The sequence below is a fragment of the Xenopus laevis genome, chromosome 9_10L, assembly GCF_017654675.1.
Source record: "Xenopus laevis strain J_2021 chromosome 9_10L, Xenopus_laevis_v10.1, whole genome shotgun sequence".
NCBI lineage: Eukaryota > Metazoa > Chordata > Amphibia > Anura > Pipidae > Xenopus > Xenopus laevis.
The window spans coordinates 72,304,251-72,330,718 of record NC_054387.1 but is presented as its reverse complement, the minus strand read 5'-3'; the positions used below and the strand labels follow the sequence as shown (position 1 = coordinate 72,330,718).

General features: G+C 39.3%; 1 protein-coding gene across 2 annotated transcripts; it reads left to right on the top strand.

The window, feature by feature from the left end:
• The first annotated feature begins 666 nt into the window (after positions 1–666).
• On the top strand, positions 667–20,848 carry gcg.L (glucagon L homeolog). 2 transcript variants are annotated; one of them, NM_001085673.1, is given in 8 exon segments: positions 695–749; positions 2,407–2,506; positions 4,850–5,011; positions 7,252–7,386; positions 14,311–14,445; positions 16,201–16,314; positions 18,184–18,324; positions 20,282–20,847. In NM_001085673.1, coding segments are annotated over 7 exon segments (801 nt in total). In that variant the 5' UTR covers positions 695–749; positions 2,407–2,414; the 3' UTR covers positions 20,304–20,847.
• The last annotated feature ends 5,620 nt before the right edge of the window (positions 20,849–26,468 follow it).

The window sequence follows — 26,468 nt, the reverse complement described above, 5'->3', positions numbered from 1 at the left end:
TGTAGTACATCAGCCCTATAAAATTGTACACTTTTAATAGTTAATGGTTCTGCTTGGTCTTCGACAAATTTATATAATCTCAATCTTAGTTTTATAAGTTTTAATAAAAAACAGGTCTACAATTGAAGTGTGCGACACTGTTGAGACTTCTGATATAATTATAATGGTTAATATACCAAAATGTGTGTTTACTAAGGAAGACTATTATTTTGAAATATGTGGAGGACTAAAAAAATAGTATATATATATTATATATATATATATATATATATATATATATATATATATATATATATATACACATACATACACAGATATGCGTGGGTGGTACACCCCTTCAAAACATGACACAGTGTGGGCTTTAGCCTGGAGGAAAGTGTGCATGAAGCCCGAGTTAAGTTCAGATAACAGGAATGACATGCTTGTCCATCTGATATTCCGGTGTACCTCCAGTGCATTTGCACGTGTAAAGTGATTTCAAAATGATTTTTCATCCATCCATAATGTGTAAGTTAAACAAAAGCAGTCAATCACATGTGAAGCATTTGAAACAGAGCCGACCACATGATCGTCTGTGTCACAATTAATGCAGCGAATGCATCTTCACTGTGCTCAATGGAGCTGCAAACTCTATAAAATGCTTCGCCGAGAAGCACTTGCCTTCATCACCAACAAGGACCAAGAGGGATCCCAAATTGGCTGAAGAAAGGGAGGCATTATTGTATTCATCTGCAGGGAAACATTTGAGAGTAAGTCACTGTTTTTGGCTTCTAATAGTAATTGTATTTTTTTTATTTTCAGTTGTTTATCAATTATTGTATTATGACTTTTTGTTGCTCTACATTTGGATTACTGTGCATGTATTCCTTTTATGTATGTAAAACATGTCTTTTTTCACTTTCACTATTTGTTTTTAATTTTTATCAAAGCTAGCTGTTGATTTGCTAAGTCATAATTATTTGCATAGATACCCCCAAAACAAACCCTTTCTTACTGCTCAGTAGAAACTGCAATTATTTATGATTAAAATAGGAAGTTGTTGAAGGATTTGCATAACATCATTTGGGCAACATTAGATAAGTCTTGGGTATCATTAGCTCCCCTCCAGTGGTTTCATTTTTATGCCACCTAATTTCTGGTGTTTGATAACAAGGTATCCCAAATTCTCTGTATCTTATGACAAGGCTGGATCTGCGTCCAAGAACAATCTGCAAAGTTCTAATAGCTGATACTATTATTTCAGTTAATTGACTGGTACATAATCAACTAATCTAAGTTACTAAAGGAGTATATATACAGCAACATATTGTTGCAGTTTGACACTTTTTATTTGCAACATTTTTCTCAGATTTTCAGAAACTGATTTTCAGAAACTGCATGCAGAAGGGCACAACTTGCACATGTGACATATTGGTTGGCACATAGGTGTAGACTTAAATGCCATTGTATTTGCTTCAGCTATTGCAGCAAGCAATGGGATGCCTGAATTTAGTGTCTGTACAAGACTAAGTACATGGGTTCCTTGCCCTGGAGCGTATAGTTGCACTACAGTACTCACCAAGCTACTTGTTCAATTCAAGTACTGTAGGTGCAAGCGTATTGATTATGGCTTTTTAATAACCATACTGCACCCATTTTAGCACCTAATATAAAAGGACCATAAATAGTATTTTTGCACGAGTATAAGTGTTGCCAGCTCTTCCAAAAGTCATAATGTTTTCTTTATAACTTTAGGATTTAGCAATGAGAATGAATTGGCATAAACAATTGCAGCATCGAGGAATGAATGTATTCGACTTTACCTCTGCCTTTAACAGCTGTGTCTTATTTATTAAAACAGCATATGTGTTCCTTGTGTATTTTCAAAGCAGTGCGAATCAGTTTGTTGAATATAAGTATATATTAACGTTCAACATATACATTTATGTTAAACAACATGATTTAACTCTGTGCTCTCCTTAATGACGTATTATCTTCTTGCTGATAAGTTTTAGTGTTTTAGAGAAAGCTCTTGCCACAAATAGCAGTAAGGATACAAGAGCATTGTACAAGAGCAGGAACATTGATTAATTGGTTATGGCAGAACACTGATGGAATTTCTCTGTGACACATGATCTGGCCAAAGTTTCTTAACACTTTTAAATAGAAAATCTCAATCCTAGTGTTAGGTTCATCCAACTGTACAGCTTTTGGGTGTATACTGACATTAGCTGTTCTTTCATTTGGGTTGGAAGAACTTCAAAAATAGTTAAAATCCAGAAAGCCTGAACATTTTAGAATGTATATAATCAAACATTTGATCTCCATTGTTTTGGACTATATTGTTCATTGGTACTTTACAAATAGCTTGGTTACAATTAAGCTAAACATATTCCTGCTAATAATATTATCTACCTCTTATTACAGAAACAACAATGAAGAGCACTTGTTATATGATTGGGATACTCTTAATGATCTTACAAAACACCTATCAAAGTCCTGTGCCAGAAACAGATGCCAACTCCAGGTATGGTATATAAAAGCTATCTCAGTCTTAGCTTACACCCAGTTAATAAGATGTGATATAGAGGAGTCACTAAATTAAGAAACCTTGAAAGATAGATAGATTGAATAGAATCAACCCTGAAAGCCATTTTCTTTCAGAGATTAACAGTTCTATAAAAGTCAAGAAACAGAATTAAAATGATTAGAGAATCAAGTAAGCATGATAGGGCTATGAAAATATTAGGGGAAAAAATTAACTTCCATATAGTGAATAGCTCTGTAATGTAGTATGTAAATATTTAGAAGAAGTGTCCAAGATATATAATGAATAAAGATAGTATAATCCAGATATAAACCAACTTTAGAGAAAGCACTGCCCTGAGAAAAGATACATTTAGCAGAGATTCTGATGATGGAAGTTTAACTGAGGCATCTGGTACACCCATCCACATGCACTTTCTGATAGCAAGCAGTGGCCATCTCTGTGTATTGTGTTCATCACTAATGACTGCTCCATCTGTAAATATGTGCCAATTTAAAAATATCGTTGGTATCATTTTGACCAGATATAGGCTGTAATCAGGGTAAACAGAGGCATCCAAGGTTTTAGAGTAAACAACAACTAGGGTTAATTTAATATGGTATATACCTTATTTTAGTGGAGCATGATTATACCCAGGTAGCTGCTCCTCAGACAGCAGTGCCCCACAAGTTACCAGGGGTGGCAAAAAAAGCTGCTCCTGTTAATTAAAAAGCAATTGGGCTCTCTGCACTAGTGAAGTGGAACCTCCCCCCCCCCCAAAAAAAGGCAAGTGCTGTGGGGAGGGGGCGGCAGAATGAAAGCTGCCTCAGGGTGCAATATGGCCAAGATTGCCTCTGATTGTACACTAAACACCCAATGGTTCATACCAGATCAGACATCTCTACTGATATCTGTAGCAATCGATCTCTGACAATGGATAGTTAAGAGAAGTGTCATTGGGCACTTTGCACACTAGTGTTAACAAAAAAATTTTCTTGGGGGTAGCAATTTGCCCATATTTTATCTCCCAATTCCTTGCAACAGAAAGGCTTCTAATAGTAGTATCGTCACATAGGTAGAACTATTTTATATTGCTTTATTTAGCTGCCTCTTCCCATAAACTGTAAACCGTACATTAAGCTGTACACATCAAAGCATATTAAGGGTCAGGTGCATATGGTTCTTTTGATTGGGTGTCTGGAGAGAGAAGCCTCATTGGCTGCATACTATACTCCCACGCCTTATAAATAATTGTTTTTTTTTACTGTAGAAATATAGCAACATAAAGATATCCATGAAAGAAATCTATGATTGCTTAGACTTCCTATGTGCAGTAACAGAAAATACTGTTCTATGTAGCGCTTAAATGCAAACTATAGTGAAAATACAAACTGTTCCTTCATAAAATAGAATTTTGTGACATTCACAGATATTTTCAACTCAATATTTTTATGTAGGATTTTTAACTTGATTATAGACAATTTCCTTTCAGCTTTCCATTTTCTGCCTTAAGGAGCAGGTAGTAGGTCAATGTATTTTTGAAGTTATAGTTTTTTTAGTCTTGCTTCCTAGCCCATTTATGAAAATCTTTAGTTGTAGAAACTTAATTAAGTTAAGTTGTGAGAAAACCCCTCAATGGTAATGAAAACCACATTCGTCCATTAATTTTAAAATGTGGCTGTTAAAAATAAATTTAAAATAAACCTTTAAGGGTAAATTATAAACACTTGCCAAATTTGCACCAGGGCAGTATCCCATTGTAACCAATCACATATTTGCTTTCATTGTTGGCTAATCACTGGTTGGTTGCTATGGGTTTCTTCCTAGATGCAAATGTCTGGTGTTTATAAAGGAACCCTACTAACTTCTATAGAAGATTTCCAGGTTTTAGGTGCTGAAAAGTTTCACTCAAATATTTAAGATTTTTTCTATGAATACATGAACATGTAAGCTCTTGTATTTTTTTAATACATGTGGCATATGGTATTATAAAGAAAATTGCAGTATGTCTTCTTTTTTTTAGTTTTTGGATTATTCTTTTTCTTTTTTTTATTATTTTTGTTCTGAGGCTCTCCATTGGGGACCCCAACAACCAATTAACACTTTAAATTGTAACCTGGAAAGAGGCGAACTTCTGAAAGTTCTTCTAAAACATTTTAAAATTTTTGCAAAGGCATATTAACTTATAAATAAACATTGATGAAATACAAACTTTCCCCTTTGGAGCAACATTTAGAGACCTTTGTAATATAAACTGCAAGCAGTCAAAAAGTATAGAGGAACATTTCCTCTTTTGAATTATGTTTTTTTTTTATATCACAAATAAAAAAATTGTGCACACAGATCAGTCAAAGCTGCAAGGAATGAAGCAGTAGATGATTCAGAACAGCTCAAGGAAGTTAAACGTCACTCACAAGGGACATTTACTAGTGATTACAGCAAGTACCTAGACTCCAGACGGGCTCAAGACTTTGTCCAGTGGTTAATGAACACAAAACGAAGCGGGTAAGAATACCAGAGGCATAAAATGATTTCACCTTTGTTTCAGATGATGAAACATAGGTCCCTCCAGTTCCACTTCCCTTTATTCCTTTTGTGTTTTGCAACCCTTCTGAAAAACTGTTTTGTCCATATTTGTTAGATCCCATCAGTACATAGCTATTAATAGCTTTCTGTTTGTCTGTTTGAAAGCATGAGAATGTACTGTATACTGTATATTGATGCACACTTCAATATGTAAAGGGCCAATCATAGGACAGCATGATGTGACTTAGATGTCTATGTAAGCTGTGCAAGGACAGCAATGCTTATAGACATATATACTTAATTTATAATCAAGACATTTGTTTATTATGCACACAGAATTTTTATTTTCTTTTTATTTGAGAACAGTATAAATGTGTTACACAGCTACACATTCTTCATAGACAGCTGCTAAAGCACCATCTATTTATTTTCACAAATCTTTTTTTTTCCATGCAGAATTTTTAGCATTGTGGGAAAATATAGAAGTTTTGTTGTATATGTGTGGATACATATATTTCGAGAAGTTATAGGGGCAAATTCATCAAGGGTTGAATATCGAGGGTTAATTAACCCTCGATATTCGACTGGGGAATGAAAATCCTTTGACTTCGAATATCGAAGTCGAAGGATTTTGCGCAAATACGATCGAAGGAATAATCGTTTGATCAAACGATTAAATCCTTCGAATCGAACGATTCAAAGGATTTTAATCCAACGATCGAAGGAATATCCTTCGACCAAAAAAAGTTAGGCAAGCCAATGGGGACCTTCCCCATAGGCTAACATTGGGTTCGGTAGCTTTTAGGTGGCGAACTAGGGGCTCGAAGTTTTTTCTTAAAGAGACAGTACTTCGACTATCGAATGATCGAATAGTCGAACGATTTTTAGTTTGAATCCTTCGATTCGAAGTCGAAGGTCGAAGTAGCCCATTCGATGGTCAAAGTAGCCAAAAAAACACTTTGAAATTTTTTTTCTTCTATTCCTTTACTCGAAGTCAATGAATTGGCCCCATAGTGTGTGTGCAAAGAATGAGTTTTGGTCTTATACTGTCTTCTCCAGTGGATCGTAACAACTACTTCTAGATATAGCAAATAGTTTTTGATTGTTTTGCCGTGGCAGGCAATTTACCAAGTTTATTTTTAAAGGAGAACTAAACCTATCCTAAACCCAAGCATCCCTCAACTGGCCTCCACTGATCCCCCTCCCTACTATCTCTCCACACAGTTTAATCTATTCAAAAGTATTCCTACCTGTTCAGCTTAAGCAGCTTCAACCATGCATGCTTCTGCAGGCTCAGTGAAAGCAGAGTAAATTAAGAGGATCTGAACAGTTAGAACATAGTGCCCGAGAACTCCACTGAGCACCTCTGCATGTTTTTGACAGATTCACAAATAGCAACACTTTTGAATTGAATATCCTGTGCAGAGAACTAGCTGGGAGTGGGTCCAGTGGAAAGGGGCTGGGGTTTAGGGGGATTTAGGAGACAGAGAGGGGTGGCAAACACCTAAACAATACTATGTCTCCCAATTAGATGTTTAATTACAATATATAATAAGGAAACAATTATGTTCACAGAAATGATAAATTAATTAGTGATGTGGCATTTACATTAGAGAATGTTGCTGCGTCTATAACTATGTTTGGGCTCCGTAATCTGTAGCTCTGGTCAAGGTAACAAGTTTTCTGGTCAGTTGAATTCCTTTACTTAGGCCAATTGGACATGTATAGCTAAACTTTGATATTTTATATGAAAGCTTGACAGTTTGACATCAGTTTGACATCATCTTTTGCGATGGCCTTGTATATGTAGATCATTCATTTAGCAATGCAGTAAAAAGTTATGTTCTGAGCAGAACATTATTAATTAAAATCACCTTCCTAACCAGCAAAGTCTTTTTCCAATAAAAGGTAATCACTCTTCAAGCAAAATCTTCTAGTGGGGAATGGAGAGAGTTGTGCTATCTACCTTCTGGTGGGGAATGGAGAGAATTGTGATATCTAACATCAGATATTCATTTATCCTTATCACCACAATAGTCTCTTTCCTCCCTGTCTTACCTACTTCTGTGTTTGTCCATTTTCTCTATCTTTGCTAGTTTTCTACAAACGTTTTAGCTAGAAGACCACAGTTGTCAAGATTGTTAATCAAATAATTGTTTACTGTGATCAAGTTGGTGATTTTTTTGGCACACCTACTATGTATTATTTTCTTTTTGCAGAGAACTATCAAGACGCAATGCTGACTATGAGAGGCATGCAGAAGGTACATTTACCAGTGATGTGACTCAGCAATTGGATGAAAAAGCAGCCAAAGAATTTATTGACTGGCTAATAAATGGAGGACCATCAAAAGAGTAAGAGTTTGATGTTTTGTGTGTGTTTTTTTAAGTTACTGTATGTGTAACACAAGCAACTAACCTGAATTGATGGTTATCTTCTACTGTACAGTAGCATGCTCTGAGTTGGTTCAGTTTCTTTGGCATAACCCATAAAGTCTGTTATCCATTCTAAAGTTGCTCCTGGCTGGCAGGCTGTATGTATCACAGTTATTTAAAGGCACAGGTTCCCGCAAATAAACCCATCAACCTTTCCTATGTGTGTGATTGATCAGAGAAGTTCCCAGGGAGGGGTATCACAGCCCAGTCTGTTCTGTTCTGGGTGGAGGCATGACAAATTATATTGTAAATTCTTTCCCTTGTAGCAGAGACACAGGTCTCCTGTAGCACCACAAAGCAGAAAATCAGTGCTAGATGTCCCACAGTAGCAGAAAAGGCGAAATAAAGTATAAAGATATCCACTGTCTAAGGGGACTGTGGTTACAGACGTGTTCAAAATGCAACTAAAAATACTTGACTGAAAGCATTGTTCCACATAATCCTCACAGGGGCAGATATAGTGCTGTTGAGGTGTTCAACAGGGTTCTTATTGGGGGATATTTGTGCATCAATTGGACCACTAGCCCTGGAGAATTACGATAAAAATTGTTAGTGTAGTGTTGCTGCAAAAATCCATTACTGCGGTGCTGTACTACAGTTCCTATTATGAATTAACACTTGATAATATGTTGTAAAATGTGATGATGTGTAGTCTAGCAACACTTGGGTGTTGCTTCATCCACATTTATGTATCCTAAAGATGAGAAATGTATAGAATACAAAATTCAAAAAGATCAAGACAAATCTCCATCAGCTACTACTTTATTTTCAGATTCAAGTGGGTAGGCATTAGTTTATAGAATATTCCAATAAATACAGAATTTTTAAGAAAATGTATTTTCCAAGAATGCATATTTTGCATACAGAAGAAACCATCTTGGTCATTGGTTTTGCTTTTCTGAATATAAATGAGTTATGAGAGGAACTCCATTGACTTGACAGAGCCTTGAGTTATACTGATGCTTTCTAAAAAACACAAGTGTGTAGTCAGTGTAATGGATTCTAACTCACCTTCCAAAGATGGCGTCCAAGATGGCGACCCCCTGCCTCACCGCATGGTTCCTGATGGGCGCAGCTCCATGGTGTCATCGTCTTCCTGCTCCCGGATTGGCCGCCGGCGACGGAATGGACGCCGGCGTCAGAATGGGCGCCGGCGTCAGGACGTCAGCGTGGGGACGCTGGCGTCTGCGTCTGACGCAAGCGCGTCAGCGTCTGACGCCAGTGCGTCAACTTTGGCGCCAAACTCAGAGACTACTTAAACCTCTCTCCCCTTCCAGTCCTTGCCCAACTATAGGTTCCTGTTCGTCTGTTCCTGGGTGTGATATACTGCTTTTGATTCTTGTGTACCGACTCTTGCCTGTTATTACGATTCCTGTTGTCTGCTGCCTGGTCTGATCTATTTGCCTGTACCTTGACGATTCTTTTGATAAACCCTCTTGTACCTCGAACTTGGTTTGGTCTCCTCTTTGGTCTACACTATTACTGCGCCTTCGGGCCCGTTACAGTATAGTTGGGCCATGGACCCTTTGGAGGAGACTCATGCTTCGCCTGATGTTGGTGAAACCATTCGAGCTTTGGCCTCCCGAATTGACTCTTATGAAGTACTCCAGTCTCACTTTGGTCAGGCCATTGGCGCAGTCCTGGAGAAAGTGTCTACCTTGACTCCCGTGGCACCAGTCGCTGTACCTGCAACCCCGCTCCAAGTCTCCGAGCCTCGCATCCCCGCACCTCCTCTCTACAGTGGTGATCCTGACACTTGCAGAGGGTTCATTATCCAATGTGAGATCCAGTTTGCCCTGCTGCCAGGTCAGTTTGTCTCGGAGCGAGCCAAAGTGGGTTATGTTATCTCTCGTCTGCAGGGAAAGGCCCTAGAATGGGCATCACCCTTTTGGGAAAAGAAGGATCCTCTGATCGATAATGCCTGTACCTTTCTCCATGAGTTCCGGACAGTGTTTGATGCTCCTGGACGAGCCATAGCTTCTTCGGCTCGGTTGTTCCAGCTCCAGCAAGGCTCCCGCTCGGTTCCGGAGTATGCCATTGAGTTTCGCACCCTGGTAGCGGAGACGTCGTGGAACAATGATGGTTATCATGCTGCCTTCTACAACGGCCTGGCTATAAGAATAAAGAACGACCTCGTATCCCGGGAAATTCCTCCCCGTTGGGAAGAGTTGGTCGCCTTGGCCGTGAAGGTCGATACTCGCCAGAGGGAGTTCCAGATCGAGCTAGACCGTGAGCATTCCAAGAGGAACCCTCGTTTCCAGCCTATCCTGGCCCCCCGCTTCCAGAGACCCCTGCTCAACAATCCTGCTTACTTCTCGCCCTCTCCACCTCCTGCGGCTTCTGCTTCTTCCTCTCCTACATCTGCTGAGGAATCGATGCAGATTGGACGGGCCCGTCTTTCCGAACAGGAGAAGTACCGGAGAAAGGCGGCGGGATTATGTCTCTACTGCGGGGGCAAAGCTCACTCCATCCTCGAGTGTCCTGTAAAGCCTGGAAAACGCCAATACCTCGGTAAGTTTGGGGAGACTTACCTGGGTGGAGTTTGTCCTTCTCCCCGACCGTCTGGTCATCGTTTCCTACTTCCGGCACAGATCCAGTTTGGCTCCCGGAGGATCCCGGTTCAAGCCTTCGTAGATTCTGGTGCTGCCGGGAATTTCATGGACAAGACTTTTGCCAGCCGACATGCTGTTCCTCTTCTTCCTCTGGCTATTCCTCTGCGAGCGCTGGCAATTGATGATCGTCCTCTGTCTTCTGCCATCATTTCACAGACCACCTCGGAACTTTCACTCAAAGTGGGCACCCTACATTTGGAGAGACTGTCCTTTCTTCTTATTGATTGCCCTTCTACTCCTATTGTTCTGGGTCTTCCATGGTTATGCACCCATAACCCAGTCATTGATTGGTCTTCTTCACAAGTTGCCCGTTGGAGTCCACATTGCCAACAGAACTGTTTACCTGCTGTGCCCATTGTCAAAGTTTCCTCTGTGTCTTCTATGCCCTCTCTTCCAGTTGTATATCAATCCTTTTCGGATGTCTTCAATAAGGGCTCCGCTGAGACTCTTCCTCCCCATCGACCCTACGACTGCCCAGTTGAACTCCTGCCTGGATCCATGCCTCCTCGTGGCCGCACCTATCCTCTGTCTCCTTCTGAAACAGCAGCCATGAAAACCTACATTCAGGAGAATCTTCAGAGAGGGTTCATTCGTCCCTCTTCGTCTCCTGCTGGAGCAGGTTTTTTCTTTGTCGAAAAAAAGGATGGCAGTCTGCGGCCCTGCATCGACTATAGAGGGCTGAATAAAATCACTATCAAAAACCGTTACCCTCTCCCCTTAATCTCTGAACTTTTTGATCAGTTGAGAGGCGCTAATCTCTTCACCAAACTTGATCTTCGGGGCGCCTACAACCTCATTCGGATCCGAGAGGGCGATGAATGGAAGACCGCTTTCAATACTCGTGACGGGCATTATGAGTACCTTGTAATGCCATTTGGTCTATGTAATGCCCCTGCGGTCTTCCAGGAGTTTGTAAATGACGTTTTCAGAGATTTGTTGGGGCAATGTGTAGTCGTTTACCTGGATGATATCCTCATTTTCTCCAAAGATCTTCAGGAACACCGTTGTCAGGTGAAGGAAGTTCTTCTTCGTCTTAGAAAGAATAATCTCTTCGCCAAATTGGAGAAGTGTTCTTTCGAGGTGCCTTCCATCCCTTTCCTTGGGTATATAATCTCACAACAGGGGTTCAAGATGGATCCAGCCAAGGTTACTGCAATTCTTGATTGGCCTCTACCCACCAGCGTCAAGGCTATTCAAAGGTTTATTGGCTTTGCCAATTATTATAGGCAGTTCATTAAAGGCTTTTCCTCCAAGATTTCTCCTATTCTTGCTCTTATCCGCAAAGGGGGCAAACCTCAGCATTGGCCCCCTCTAGCCGTGGAAGCCTTTGAAACATTGAAAGAGGCCTTTTCTTCTGCACCAATTCTGAGACACCCCGAACCTCTTCTGCCCTTTTTCCTTGAAGTGGACGCCTCTGATGTGGGAGCTGGAGCCGTTTTATCTCAAAGGTCTTCTTCGGATGGGAAGTTACATCCGTGTGCATTCTTCTCCAAAAAATTCTCTTCTCCCGAGCAGAATTATGACGTTGGGAATCGTGAACTGCTCGCGGTCAAATTGGCCCTGGAGGAGTGGAGGCATCTACTTGAGGGATCTTCTATTCCTGTGACCATCTTTACAGACCACAAGAACCTTGAATTTATCCAGTCCCTGAAACGTTTAAATCCTCGTCAAGCCAGATGGTCTTTATTTTTCTCCCGTTTTAATTTTATCATCACCTTTCGTCCTGGCTCAAGAAATAGAAAGGCTGATGCGCTGTCCAGGAGTTTTGTTCCCGAGATTTCTTATTCTGAAGATCCCGAACCTATAGTGCCTCCTTCCAAGATTGTTGCTGCCTTGTTTCCCTCCTTGGCTTCTGAACTTCTTTCTGCCCAGGCCTCTGCTCCTGATAACATTCCCTTGGGGGTTGCTTTTGTTCCACCTGAGTGTCGCCAGGCCATCCTATCTCAAACTCACAATTCCAAACAAGCTGGTCACCCGGGGATTGAGAAGACCACTGAACTCCTGTCACGCTTGGTGTGGTGGCCATCGATGAGAAAGGACGTGAAAGATTTTATTTCTTCCTGTGCTACCTGTGCTGTCTCTAAAGCTAGTCATTCTTCTCCCAAGGGTCTTCTCCTGCCGTTGCCCATCCCTTCTCGCCCTTGGACTCATGTGGCAATGGATTTCATTGTCGATCTGCCCTTATCCTCCGGCCACACTGTGATCTGGGTGGTGATCGACAGATTTAGTAAGATGGCCCATTTTACTCCACTTCGGAAATTGCCTTCTGCCTCTGAACTTTCTGAACTTTTATTAAACATATTTTTCGCCTCCATGGTTTTCCTGCTGAGATTGTTTCTGATCGGGGTTCTCAATTTATATCCAAGTTCTGGAGGTCGCTATGCAAGGCCCTTAATATTTCTCTCCAATTTTCCTCTGCTTACCACCCACAATCCAATGGTGCTGCTGAACGGGTCAATCAGGCTTTGGAGCAGTTTCTGCGCTGTCATGTGTCTCTGTGCCAGGACGATTGGTCGGATCTTCTTCCTTGGGCTGAGTTCGCTCACAATAATGCGCTGCATTCCTCTTCCCTAAAGTCTCCCTTCTTCTGTGTTTATGGTCGGAATCCGTTGGCCTTTCCTCAAGATCTTCTTCTTACCAACGTTCCTGCGGCCAACGACCAAGCTGCTCACATGTTGGCTATCTGGGAGGCCACTGCCACTAACTTGGAGAAGAGTTCCCTGGCTCAGAAGAGGTTTGCCGATAAGAGAAGAGTTCCTGCCCCTCCATATTCTCCTGGTGACAAAGTTTTTCTTTCTACTCGTAATATTCGTCTGAAAATTCCCACTCCCAAACTTGGTCCTAAGTTCATCGGCCCTTATCCTGTCGTCGAAGTCATCAACCCTGTGGCGGTCCGCCTTCAACTTCCTCCGGAGATGCGGATTCCAAATGTCTTTCATGTCTCGTTACTTAAGCCTGCTGTGTCTTGTCCTTCTTCTTCTTCCCCAGCTCCTGTCCTGGTTGATGGTCACCAGGAATTCGAAGTCAAGAGGATTTTGGACTCCCGTTTTTCCAGGGGTACTCTTCAGTATCTCATTGAGTGGAAAGGGTTCGGTCCGGAGGAGTGCTCCTGGGTGAGGAACTCGGACGTCCATGCGCCTGCCTTGGTCCGTAAGTTCCATAGACTTTTCCCTTCTTCTCCTAGTCTCGGTGGTCCTGAGGCCCCCCCTAAGGAGGGGGGTACTGTAATGGATTCTAACTCACCTTCCAAAGATGGCGTCCAAGATGGCGACCCCCTGCCTCACCGCATGGTTCCTGATGGGCGCAGCTCCATGGTGTCATCGTCTTCCTGCTCCCGGATTGGCCGCCGGCGACGGAATGGACGCCGGCGTCAGAATGGGCGCCGGCGTCAGGACGTCAGCGTGGGGACGCTGGCGTCTGCGTCTGACGCAAGCGCGTCAGCGTCTGACGCCAGTGCGTCAACTTTGGCGCCAAACTCAGAGACTACTTAAACCTCTCTCCCCTTCCAGTCCTTGCCCAACTATAGGTTCCTGTTCGTCTGTTCCTGGGTGTGATATACTGCTTTTGATTCTTGTGTACCGACTCTTGCCTGTTATTACGATTCCTGTTGTCTGCTGCCTGGTCTGATCTATTTGCCTGTACCTTGACGATTCTTTTGATAAACCCTCTTGTACCTCGAACTTGGTTTGGTCTCCTCTTTGGTCTACACTATTACTGCGCCTTCGGGCCCGTTACAGTCAGGAACTGATGAGCATCCAGCAGGGGCGTAACTATAGAGGAAGCAGACCCTGCAGCTGCAGGGGGGCCCAGGAGGTATAGGGGCCCCATGGGCCCTAATTCATATAAAATTTCAATAAATATTGGAGAAGCGAGTCAACCCAAAAACATTTTGGGGGCCTGAAAAATAATTTGCTGTGGGGCCCAGTAATATCTAGTTACGCCACTGGCATCCAGCCTACCCTAGTTGTGCTTACAAAACTAATGAGCTTGCATGGTATTATGTGGAAATTTAAAACATTGCAGCAAAACACCCCTTCTTTTGCCTGGACTACTAATATGGTATAAATACATGTCAGAACCAATTATACAGTGGCCACTGGTACTGTCAGGGTGGACAGATAATGACCCCTAAAGGGAATCTTCATTTTAAATAATGGCAATGAGTTTTTTATATCCATTGCCTGAACCCATGGTTCAAGCTATACTGATTTAACTTTATTTCTTTTAACAGAATCATTTCAAGACGCAATGCAGAATTTGAGAGACACGCCGAAGGCACATACACTAACGATGTAACTGAGTATTTGGAAGAAAAAGCAGCCAAAGAATTTATTGAGTGGTTGATAAAAGGGAAACCAAAGAAAATGTAAGTTTGTTTTCCTCAGTATATCTTACCACAAATAAAATGTGCTGCTCCAACACTTAATTTTTCATATTTTCTTTATTAACCTTAGTATCAAATGATACTGTTAACTATCATTAACAGTTAAGGATCTGTTAATGATAAAATGATATAATGATAAAAATATGTTTGCCTGTTTGTGCAAGGGTTGGACTTTCAACTTAGAGATAAGTATGTCATAAAGCATCTTCGTAATGAAGTACCAAAGTGGTATATAATATGTTGTCAACTAAATGAACTGCATATAATCCCGCAGATGGAACTTGAGCTGTTTGTTGTATTTCCCGAAAAGTTAGCTTTGTATCAGTGTTGCCCTATAGTATTCAGTCTGCACAGAATAAAGCCATAATATCACACTGTGTGTTATTCACTGGGCAGCATTTTGCGTAGCACTAGGTTACTATAACAATTAAGCCCTTTTAAGGCGTAATCACACTTCCCAATATAATCAAAACGTGCTAGAGCTTTCATTGCCCTATACTACATCTATAGAAACACAAAATAAACTGTCATTCACAAAAGGAGAGGCTGAAAGCAACCCATAATGGTTGGGACATGTAGCCACTCCTTGACTTCTAGTAAGACCATAAACTATTGTTGCAACACATTTAAGTTCAGCTAAAAACAAGGAAATAAAGTGGAATACTGAGTTTACTTTCTTAATGGAAGAATTTGCACCTTGTAGTCTCTGGTGGTGCTTCATTGGGGGGGGGAGTTAGGAACAGCTGGCAGCTAGATTTTAGCAAAGTGTTTTAGAATTTTTTAGAAAGAATTTGAACTTTGTGACATTTGAAACAATTCAAATATTAGTTTTAAATGATTTTCATTGCACTGTGCAATGACTAAGCAAATGTTTTACAATCTTACTCAAATTGACCGGATTCACTGATTAATGGCTGATTGGTCATACAAGCTGTGCATCTGCACTTGTTAATGAAGACTTAAACATGTGCATGTAAAAAATACAGATATTTCTGGAGAAAATGCTAAGGTGCCCCTTTGTGTCCTATGTTTTCTATCTGCACAACAAAGAGATATTGCACCTGAATGATTGTAAAACCTAATATCTTTAGGATTCTATGGCTCAAATTCATGTATTACGACCTGCATTGCATAGGGTAAGGTGCTTACTGCCTAGTCCTAGTCTAGGTGGTAAGAATGGGGCTGCCTTGCACCCATTAGTGTTGCCCTCTGTCAGTGCTAGGTGTAGAGAACCATAACACAAGTGCTTTTAGAATTAGCACTGTAGCATGCTTTTTCACCACCGACTGCTCCTGCACTTGCATCTAGGGCTTCTGCTAATGAAGAGCCCTGGGCTCAGCCATATGCTTTGATTGTAATAATATGTATGTACAAGTACATTGTGCACAGCCATCTTGCTATAGATCCAGGAGTATTGAGAGCAACATTCTGTCAGCCTTCAGACTGACCGACTGTCTCCATTCCTTCTAGAGGGGGCAGTCCCAGTGATTGCAAACCTGTGTGTTATGGCCTCAACAATCTAAAATATCACTCAACTACGTAGGAAACTCCCCATAGATCCCACATAGAAAATGCTTCATTTTCAGTGTATTTCTATTTTGACAATTTTGAATCATAACAGCTTACTGTATTGTGCCATTTAATATTTTGCACCTATTAGAATATACTTGTAAATCATTTTGACTCTTGCATGCCTCTACTCCCCATTTAAATCTTGTGTTTATTTTAACCAAACAGAAGATATTCCAGACATGCAGAGGGAACATTCACTAATGACATGACCAACTACCTGGAAGAGAAGGCAGCCAAAGAATTTGTTGGCTGGCTAATAAAAGGAAGACCAAAGAGAAAGTAAGGGCTTTAAATACTTCCTCTACACCCACCATAGTTGCCTATGACCACTGAAACAAAACAAAAAGGTGCCATGATTAGTACTGGCAAGGGAAATATTTTGCTCATTACCAGAAAAGAGACCAGAATTGTTCATAGTTACAAAACATCATCAGCTATTTTAAAGACAAGTTTTGCCTAAGGGCAAATATCCATAACATAAACCATATGTTCTGATAGAATACATGAAATGAATAGCTTCAGACTAATAGTTTTGTTTATTAAATTGTCTTCATTCTTTCCACATGCAGCTTTCCCCAAATATGTAAGGCAACATTATGTAAATCAGTTGGGGGTTTAAAAAACTAAACACATTTTTGTGTATTGTCTTCCTGAGCAAAACAAGGTTAACCCACAGTGGTACTGCTGGGTTGAACCAAAGAGCAGTTCTGCACTGTTTCCTGATCATTTGGAAACGGAGGACACTCTTTATTATGCTACATGACACATGGTGGGGTAGATGTTCCCAGGAAAATGTCAATGACCAATGTATAGCATTGCCTGTAAAAGAAAAGTCTATGAAAACTTTAGAAATTCAGGAAACTATCATTGGAGAAACAACCAAATCAGGTCATTTACACCTTATTTACATTATACTTTCATAGTAAGGGAACTCTACATTACCTGAGGTCTGTTTTGCCCAGCAGTACCACCCACAGTGGTACTGCTGGGTTGAACCAAAGAGCAGTTCTGCACTGTTTCCTGATCATTTGGAAACGGAGGATACTCTTTATTATGCTACATGACACATGGTGGGGTAGATGGTCCCAGGAAAATGATGTCAATGACCAATGTATAGCATTGCCTGTAAAAAAAAGTCTATGAAAACTTTAGAAATTTGGGGAAACTATCATTGGAGAAACAAACAAATCAGGTCATTTACACCTTATTTACACTATACTTTCATAGTAAGGGAACTCTATATTACTTGAGGTCTGTTTTGCCCAGAAAAACAATGATATGGTCTGTTGATTGATAAAAGCTGGTTTGCATGAATGATTTTACACATTTTATTTGGCTCTATATAAGCTCAGCAGTAGAAAAAATGATCACACAACTACCCTAAAAATAACCCCCTGGTTTTATAAGCAATTTTATGCATACATGTTAACATCTGACATAATTTGGCCTAATTTTTTGTTGTTTTGGCCATTTTTACACAATTTTGAATGACAAATCTTCTTGGGACAGAAGTCAATGAAGCACAGACCAACAGATTCATGTTTTCATGTTTTGTGGTTGTTTCATTTCTATAAGTCCCTTTATACAGTCAAATCTGACTTCCACAATCATCTATGTAACCCAACTCAAATTATCCCCTAAGTGTTTTTTATACAAGATTTGGGTCAAATTGAAAATGTTTACCATATAATAATGCTGCAAGGTTATAGAAATCAGTATTAGTGTCTGAATTAAGTCAGCACTCACCGCTCTTCTCCTTTTTAGAATAAACAGGTGCCCGTTTCAAATTCTTCACTCATCAACTGGCTTAATCAATAATTGTTGAGGTCACAGCACAATTCGAGATTCCAATTTTAAAAAGCCTTTATTGGTTTGCTCAGATCTCTGACAACAAACAATATTTCAGGTCCAAACACAGCCCTTTTTCTTCTTGAAAACAGACAAACTGGTGTTGAGTAAAATATGGAATTTAATCAGTATTAAAATGTTTTAATCTTTAAAACTGTAGATTTATGGCCAGTCAGTGGTTAATGTAGAATTAGAAACCAAGCATAAAAATATATCCTTGAGGGTATATTTTAAAATTTAACTTGTGGGTTGTTCCACTGCCGGACATGTGACATTTTTGCAAAATGCTTCTCTTGAAAGTTTCTCTGAGGTGCACAGCGTGGAGGAAATGGACAGAAGACATGCCGATGGCAGTTTTACCAATGATATCAACAAAGTCCTAGATATTATTGCTGCACAGGAATTCTTAGATTGGGTAATTAACACCCAGGTTACTGAAAGGTAAAGTGTTCAAATGAAACAGAAAGTTTCAAAACATTTTTGGATTCCATAGTTCATAATAATTGTATTCCAACAGAATTTTTTTTCGCAAATTTATGAAAACACAATCATGATAAATCCCTTAATCAACTATTTCCTTTTCTAATTTGCAATGTCTTTTAATTCTCACAACAGAAGTAATTTTGTAGATAAAATCAATGTTTTTTCTTTTTTAAAATTCGATCAGATATGTTCCCACTGTAATTTGATTCAGTGGTGCAAGTAAGTGGGAACCGTTGGGAACGAAATTCCCACAAGATATTATTTATGGGAATAGAGTTCCCTTAAGATCTGGGCTGCAACACATATCAGTATGCACCTGCTAAAGATTAACTGAACCGGGGTAATGTGCAGGTCTCTAGAGGATAACCAAACGGATATCCTGCAAATGTTTAGTAAACGGAATGCTTTACAAATATAGAAGCCAGGACATTGTAAAGAATCCACTTAGAGTATTTTATGTAGTTACATTTCTCAAAAGAAAAAATCTACTTGTACTGTTGACAGAATGAATATTTCATGTAGAATTAATTCTTTATGTATATACTCTATGTAAGTTGCGCATTATTATATTTTATATATACCGTATATATATATATATATATATATGTATATATATATATATATTCCCAAATTTAATATAGATTTGTGAACCACCAAAACTAAATAATGACACATCAAATGGAGTCAACCTGACTTCCAAGTCTTGTTTGCTGTATAATACTTTATTTTAAAGATGATACATTGTTTACAACAGACAGCCCACAAGCACTTGACAGTGATTGACACATCATTTCATATAGCGGCATTTAGTAATACAGCTCTAAGTATTGCATTTGGTAGTGAAAACCAGTGATAGGTGAATTTGTCCCGTTTCGCCGAAAAATGTATGAAATTCCAGCAAAATCGAGAAACGGTGAAAAGTTTGTGAAACACGAATTTTGACGACCGCGTCAATTTTGACGCCTGCATTAAAGTCAATGAGTGTCCGAATAATGTTGCCGCGCGTCAGTTTTGACGCGAGCGACTATTCCAAATTTTCACTGCAGTTTCGCAAATATATTCGCCCACGGTGAACCGCGCAAATTCGCCACAAATTCGCGTCTGGCGAATTTATTCGCCCATCACTAGTGAAAACATAATATTTATAATTGTGTTTGTATTGTCAGCATCATCAAATAATCAAGCCTGAATCTGTCCTCTCACAAAGCAGCAGTTATCTCATGCTTTATGACTGAAATTCTAGTTCTAGAGTTCTAGAGTTCTAGATTTTGAAAACAGAATTTCTACCACAAGGTTCTGATATACAATTGCATTGAAGTTTTAAAATATGTAATATAAAAACTGTGTATATTTAGTAACATACAACTATATAAAAAAAGAAATTAAAAAAATGATAGTTTTTAAAATTCCGTTTAAACATACAGTGATGCAACATTCATTATCTTCAGAAAACTGAACAGTACACTGAATTAGTTTTAAAGGTGAAGTGTTCAGAGACTATATCACTACATTTTTCTAAATCAATATAACTTCATTTAAATTACAATATCCATTAATATAAAAATGTTTTTTTTTATATAAAAAGCAAGGTTTTTTTTCAAATTAGAATTACAAAATGTAATTTTTGATTAATTTGCCTCAATCTGCCTATGTAGGCAAAATAAATTGATGAAAAATGATTAAAATTGTCCATATACGTTGATATGACATGAAAATGCTTAATTTTAATCCAATAATTTCCTCTAATTTAGGATTAATAAAACAGTTCAGCAAATCAATTTAAATCACTGAAATCTGAGAACTATTGTGGTTTATTCTTTAGTCAAATCTTAAAGCGATCACTGGCTCATACAGTATGTTCAGAAATTAAAGTGATATTTTTTTACTTATAGAAATGTTTATTTTTCTCTTTCAGGGATCTGCTTGAGGAACAATAGCATAAAAGAAAAAAAAAACGTATAGGATATGTGTTTAACAAGAAATCACCCAGCTGTCACTTGGAAATGTTGAATTTGTGTTCTGTAGAATTCCAGCAGGTGCATGGAGCCATAAAGTCCAGCTTTGCATGCAAAGTACATGAAATTGGCGAGAGTATCTTCTTTTCTAGGAGAATACACAAAAAGCAGTTATTTTCTAATACATATTTAACATGACAGATTTAACAGTAATGACCGGATTTGCTTAGTTGAACAATGCATTTATGAGTCTTACCTGAGCACGTAGGGCTTAAATCCAAAAGTGCCATTTCTGTGCCCAAATATTTGAAGTGAGATAAAGAACTATATACTAAAAAGAAGTAGGACTTGTTTGAATTTAAATAACTTATTTTTCTATGAAGTCGAATTGTACATAGAATTTACTTCAATCAGTGATGCCAGAGAAATAAATAATGTATTTCCCATACCCATAAAGATTTATAATGGAAAACGCAAAGCTTTCAGAATATTAACCTGTAGCCTTAAATAAAGTTTTTCAAGCTTCATTCTGAGTCATGTCTATTTTTAAAAAATAAACTACAAGAAATGCTTCATTCTGACCACTCTTTTAAACCACTCAAGAAAAACAAACACTAACATGTTTTATATTACACCAGGATTGTTCTCTTGTGGATTCCTAAACAGACCTTGGGCAACAGCTTAAGTACTGTATCTGTATAAAGGCTAATAAAACATTATTTGAATATAGTATAAACTGAGAAATGAATAAGTGAACCTGAATTTTCTTTATGGTTCACCAATTTTTTGGGGTCCCTTTTCCCTCAACCTTCCATAAACGTCCTCTGTTCCTTTTCAATGCTTATCATTGTCCATGCATAACATTTATGGACTCTTTTACCAATTTAGAATGAAAATTGCAATAAAGTTACCTGCTCTTCTGTTCAGATAGCTTTGATACACACTGCCACATTGGGAAGGTACCTGTGTGTAGCAGAAATTGCACACAAACTGCTCATATGGGCTGAATTAATATATTTTTAGGGAATCAGCATTGTCTCTAAGGGACATATTAAAAAAAATGTGGGAAGTGATTTACACCACAAAAAGTAAAACGTGGTATAGGATAAACTCCATATTTATAAAGCTTTTATGTGCACGACTATTCTGACGTGCATCCAAATTTTTTTTGATGCCGCCGAATTTTTGGCACAGTTTTGCGAATTTATTCGCCACAGACGAAATGCAGAAATTCGCGCCTGCCGCATTTATTCGCCCATCACTCGTCCCAAGTGCTCCAAAGTAGGCATTTCTAGAAATCCAGAATCATCCCTACTAACACGAAGTAAGCATCTTGTGATCTAATATACCCGAGAGAGAGCTGTTCATTTATTAACTCCCATTATTTAACTGCAGTTATGCTTCAGAAGGTAAGTGTTCCTTAGGAGTTCAGAGTTAAAAGAACCTGTAATCTCTCTGGTGATGATAATATGAATCCAAGAACATTGAGTCAGTGTAAACAGAGCAGGCAAAGTTCTCACTGGATGATGTTTTTGCATCAGCTGGGGTACTGGGCCTGTTTCATGGAACCCATGCAAAAAAAGGCAATTCTGGAAGCCTGGTGCCTTATGAACTGTTAAGGGTGTTGTGCCTAATAAAGCACTGTTATACTCTACTCATCCTCGGCTACCCAAAACATAACAAACTTATGACAAGATGGCTCTTCTACCTCTGCAGCAGCCTGCACCTTTTCTTCCAAACCCTGGTGAGCCTACCATACCTTTTACTGCTTGAATCCCTATGTTTGAAAATTACATTATTGATACTGACCAAGGGGAGATTTCTGCTGCTAGAAAGTGTGCTTTACTTATTCACTGCCTGGGAGCAGAGGGACAGCGTATATTCTATACATTACCATTACCTGATGAGACTTATGAAACTGCTCTTACTGCTATAAAGAACTTTTTTGTGCCAAGAGTAAATGTGGTTGCTGAAAGATATAAATTTCGCCAACGTGGACAACGTAATGGTGAATCCACACAACAATTTGTAGCAGCTTTGAGAGAGCTGGTTGGTACCTGTGAGTTTGGGACTCTAACAAATGAAATGCTAAGAGACCAAATAGTGGAAAAAGCAAACTCACCTCACATTAGAGAGAGACTGCTCCTAGAGCAGGATTTAACCCTTGCAAAGGCTATTACAGTTGCTAGCCAAATTGAACCAGCAGTGGCAGAGGCTAAAACTCTCAGTCATGGAACTGCTGGGATTGTACAGATTGTGAATTCAGTACTGTGGCCTAATAATGCACAGTCACAGGCAAAATACAATGCTAAGGAAAGGGATTCACCTACACTGCAAAACCGTGCAGCAAATACAAATAGAAAATACTGCTTTCGCTGTGGTTCAACACAACACACTGCAAATCATGTTACATGTCCTGCAAAAGCTAAACGGTGCCGCAAATGCACAAAAGTAGCACATTTTGCTAAGATCTGCCGTAGTTCTGCTAAAGATGTTCATGAAGTCACTACTACAAATGTCACAGTATTAAATGTGGATAAAGCTGGTACATTTATTCCAGACAAGTTTATATGCACTGACAGTGTCAGTGTTGCTTCTGCTGACAAGGAACACTCCATTAACCTGATGCTTGATACAGGTTCATCTGTTTCTATACTACCAAAGGATATTTTATTGAAATACTTTGCAAAGATCCGCTTGTTGCACCTGCCCTGAAACTGGTCAGTTACTTAAAGGATCCAATCCCTGTGCTTGGTTGCTTGCCAGTGACTGTACAATTAGAATCAAATACTAGTCATAGGCGAATTCCTGTAATTTGCTGCCAGCGAAAAAATTAACAAAACTGCCAAAAAAAACGGACGCCGGTGTCAAAAATGTACGCTGGCATCAAAAACGAGACATTTTCCTACTCCTGATGTCAACTACAATAGGCCTGAAGAAAGTGAACCTATAAGGCGTACGGAGAGAATCAGAAAACTACCTGCATGGACCCAGGACTATGTGATGTGATGTGAATAATGTATATTATTGCTTTAACCCGTGCCAGCAGAATTTCACATTTTGGTTACGCGAAATGCCAGCCGTTTTTGAAACATTTTGTGCTCTCTCACTTTAGGGGCATTTTCTGAGGGGAAACCTATAGTTTACCTAGGAAAACTATACATTGTTTTTTTCGGTAGAAACTGAGCTTTCTAAATCTGCCTGAGTTTTCATGTATTTCCACCTGTGCAAAAAAATTTATAGTGCTAAATACCAAAAAAAAATGAAAAATTACCATTTTTCATCGTATATCAATTTATACCAGAAAAATATTTCATTTTACGGATGAAAATCCAACTGATTTGGAAAGCCTTATGTCTCTCGAACGTGCCAATACCAGATATGTATGGTTTTAGGGAGATTTAGGACTTCTGTACCTCAAAAACTCCCGGCAGTATATTGCCGAATTTTGAAAGCACTAAGGCAGAAAACGGCATGCTTTAGATTCCAAGGCAAAAACTCCTGAAACCATAGGTTTACCCCAGAAAACCATACATTTTTGAAAAGTACACATTCTGCCGATTACAAAATGGGTAACTATGTCTCTCTACTCCCAACTACCAAACATAAAAGCTTGTCTGAACATAGCGGTTTTTCAAAAAAAAATTCAAAATTCTGAAAAATCATTTCAAAGGTTTTATTTTGCTGCTCCGCATATCCCAAACTATATTAGGTACCAAGAAAAAGCACCTGAAATATGATTGCCAGGGGTCCACTGAACAGTTTGATACCCATTATGCATAGGTTTACCAAAGTATCTGGCATTTAGAGACACCAATATGAAGTTAGCACATCCAAATTGATCAGGACTTTACTTCAGCTACTGAGAAATCAACACATTGACTGCATTTTTTGTGGGGTAAAAACACAGAAATATATGTTTACCCCCCAAACCCATATATTTTTGGAAAGTACACATTCTACCGAATCTAAAATGGGTACCCATGCCTTTCTGCTCCAAACTACTGAGTCGCAAGGCTTTCCCAAAATTGTCGGTTTTGGTGAAATATGTGAAAATTGCCTCAAACCTTCAACTTCCCAGCACCATATCACCCATGTATCATTATGCACTAAGAAAAAGCACCGTAAATATGATTGCCATGGTTCCTCTGAACATTTTGGTGGCCATTGTTCATAGGTTTACCAAAGTATCTGGCATTTAGAGGCCCCAAAATGAAGTTAGCGCATACAAACAGTCCCGTGGGTAACTTCAGCTAATGAAAAATCAACACATTGACTGCATTTTTGTGGGGTAAAAACACAGAAATATATGTTTACCCCCAAAACCCATATATTTTTGGAAAGTACACATTCTACCGAATCTAAAATGGGTACCCATGCCTTTCTGCTCCAAACTACTGAGTCGCAAGGCTTTCCCACAATTGTCGGTTTTGGTGAAATATGTGAAAATTGCCTCAAACCTTCAACTTCTCAGCACCATATCACCCATGTATCGTTATGCACCAAGAAAAAGCACCCTAAATATGATTGCCAGGGTTCCTCCAAACAGTTTGGTGGCCATTGTTCATAGGTTTACCAAAGTATCTGGCATTTAGAGGCCCCAAAATGAAGTTAGCGCATACAAACAGTCCCGTGGGTAACTTCAGCTAATGAAAAATCAACACATTGACTGCATTTTTGTGGGGTAAAAACACAGAAATATATGTTTACCCCCAAAACCCATATATTTTTGGAAAGTACACATTCTACTGAATCTAAAATGGGTACCCATGCCTTTCTGCTCCAAACTACTGAGTCACAAGGCTTTCCCACAATTGTCGGTTTTGGTGAAATATCTGAAAATTGCCTCAAAGCTTCAACTTCTCAGCACCATATCGCCCATGTATCGTTACGCACCAAGATAAAGCACCCTAAATATGATTGCCAGGGTTCCTCCAAACAGTTTGGTGGCCATTGTTCCTAGGTTTACCAAAGTATCTGGCATTTAGAGGCCCCAAAATGAAGTTAGCGCATACAAACAGTCCCGTGGGTAACTTCAGCTAATGAAAAATCAACACATTGACTGCATTTTTGTGGGGTAAAAACACAGAAATATATGTTTACCCCCAAAACCCATATATTTTTGGAAAGTACATATTCTACCGAATCTAAAATGGGTACCCATGCCTTTCTGCTCCAAACTACTGAGTCGCAAGGCTTTCCCACAATTGTCGGTTTTGGTGAAATATCTGAAAATTGCCTCAAAGCTTCAACTTCTCAGTACCATATCACCCATGTATCGTTACGCACCAAGAAAAAGCACCCTAAATATGATTGCCAGGGTTCCTCCAAACAGTTTGGTGGCCATTGTTCATAGGTTTACCAAAGTATCTGGCATTTAGAGGCCCCAAAATGAAGTTAGCGCATACAAACAGTCCCGTGGGTAACTTCAGCTAATGAAAAATCAACACATTGACTGCATTTTTGTGGGGTAAAAACACAGAAATATATGTTTACCCCCCAAACCCATATATTTTTGGAAAGTACACATTCTACCGAATCTAAAATGGGTACCCATGCCTTTCTGCTCCAAACTACTGAGTCGCAAGGCTTTCCCACAATTGTCGGTTTTGGTGAAATATCTGAAAATTACCTCAAAGCTTCAACTTCTCAGCACCATATCACCCATGTATCGTTACGCACCAAGAAAAAGCACCCTAAATATTATTGCCAGGGTTCCTCCAAACAGTTTCGTGGCCATTGTTCATAGGTTTACCAAAGTATCTGGCATTTAGAGGCCTCAAAATGAAGTTAGCGCAGACAAATAGTCCTGTAGGTAACTTCATCTAATGAGAAATCAACACATTGACTGCATTTTTGTGGGGTAAAAACACAGAAATATATGTTTACCCCCCAAACCCATATATTTTTGGAAAGTACACATTCTACTGAATCTAAAATGGGTACCCATGCCTTTCTGCTCCAAACTACTGAGTCGCAAGGCTTTCCCAAAGTTGTCGGTTTTGGTGAAATATCTGAAAATTGCCTCAAAGCTTCAACTTCCCAGCACTATATCACCCATGTATCATTACGTACTAAGAAAAAGCACCCTAAATATGATTGCCAGGGTTCCTCTGAACATTTTGGTGGCCATTGTTCATAAGTTTA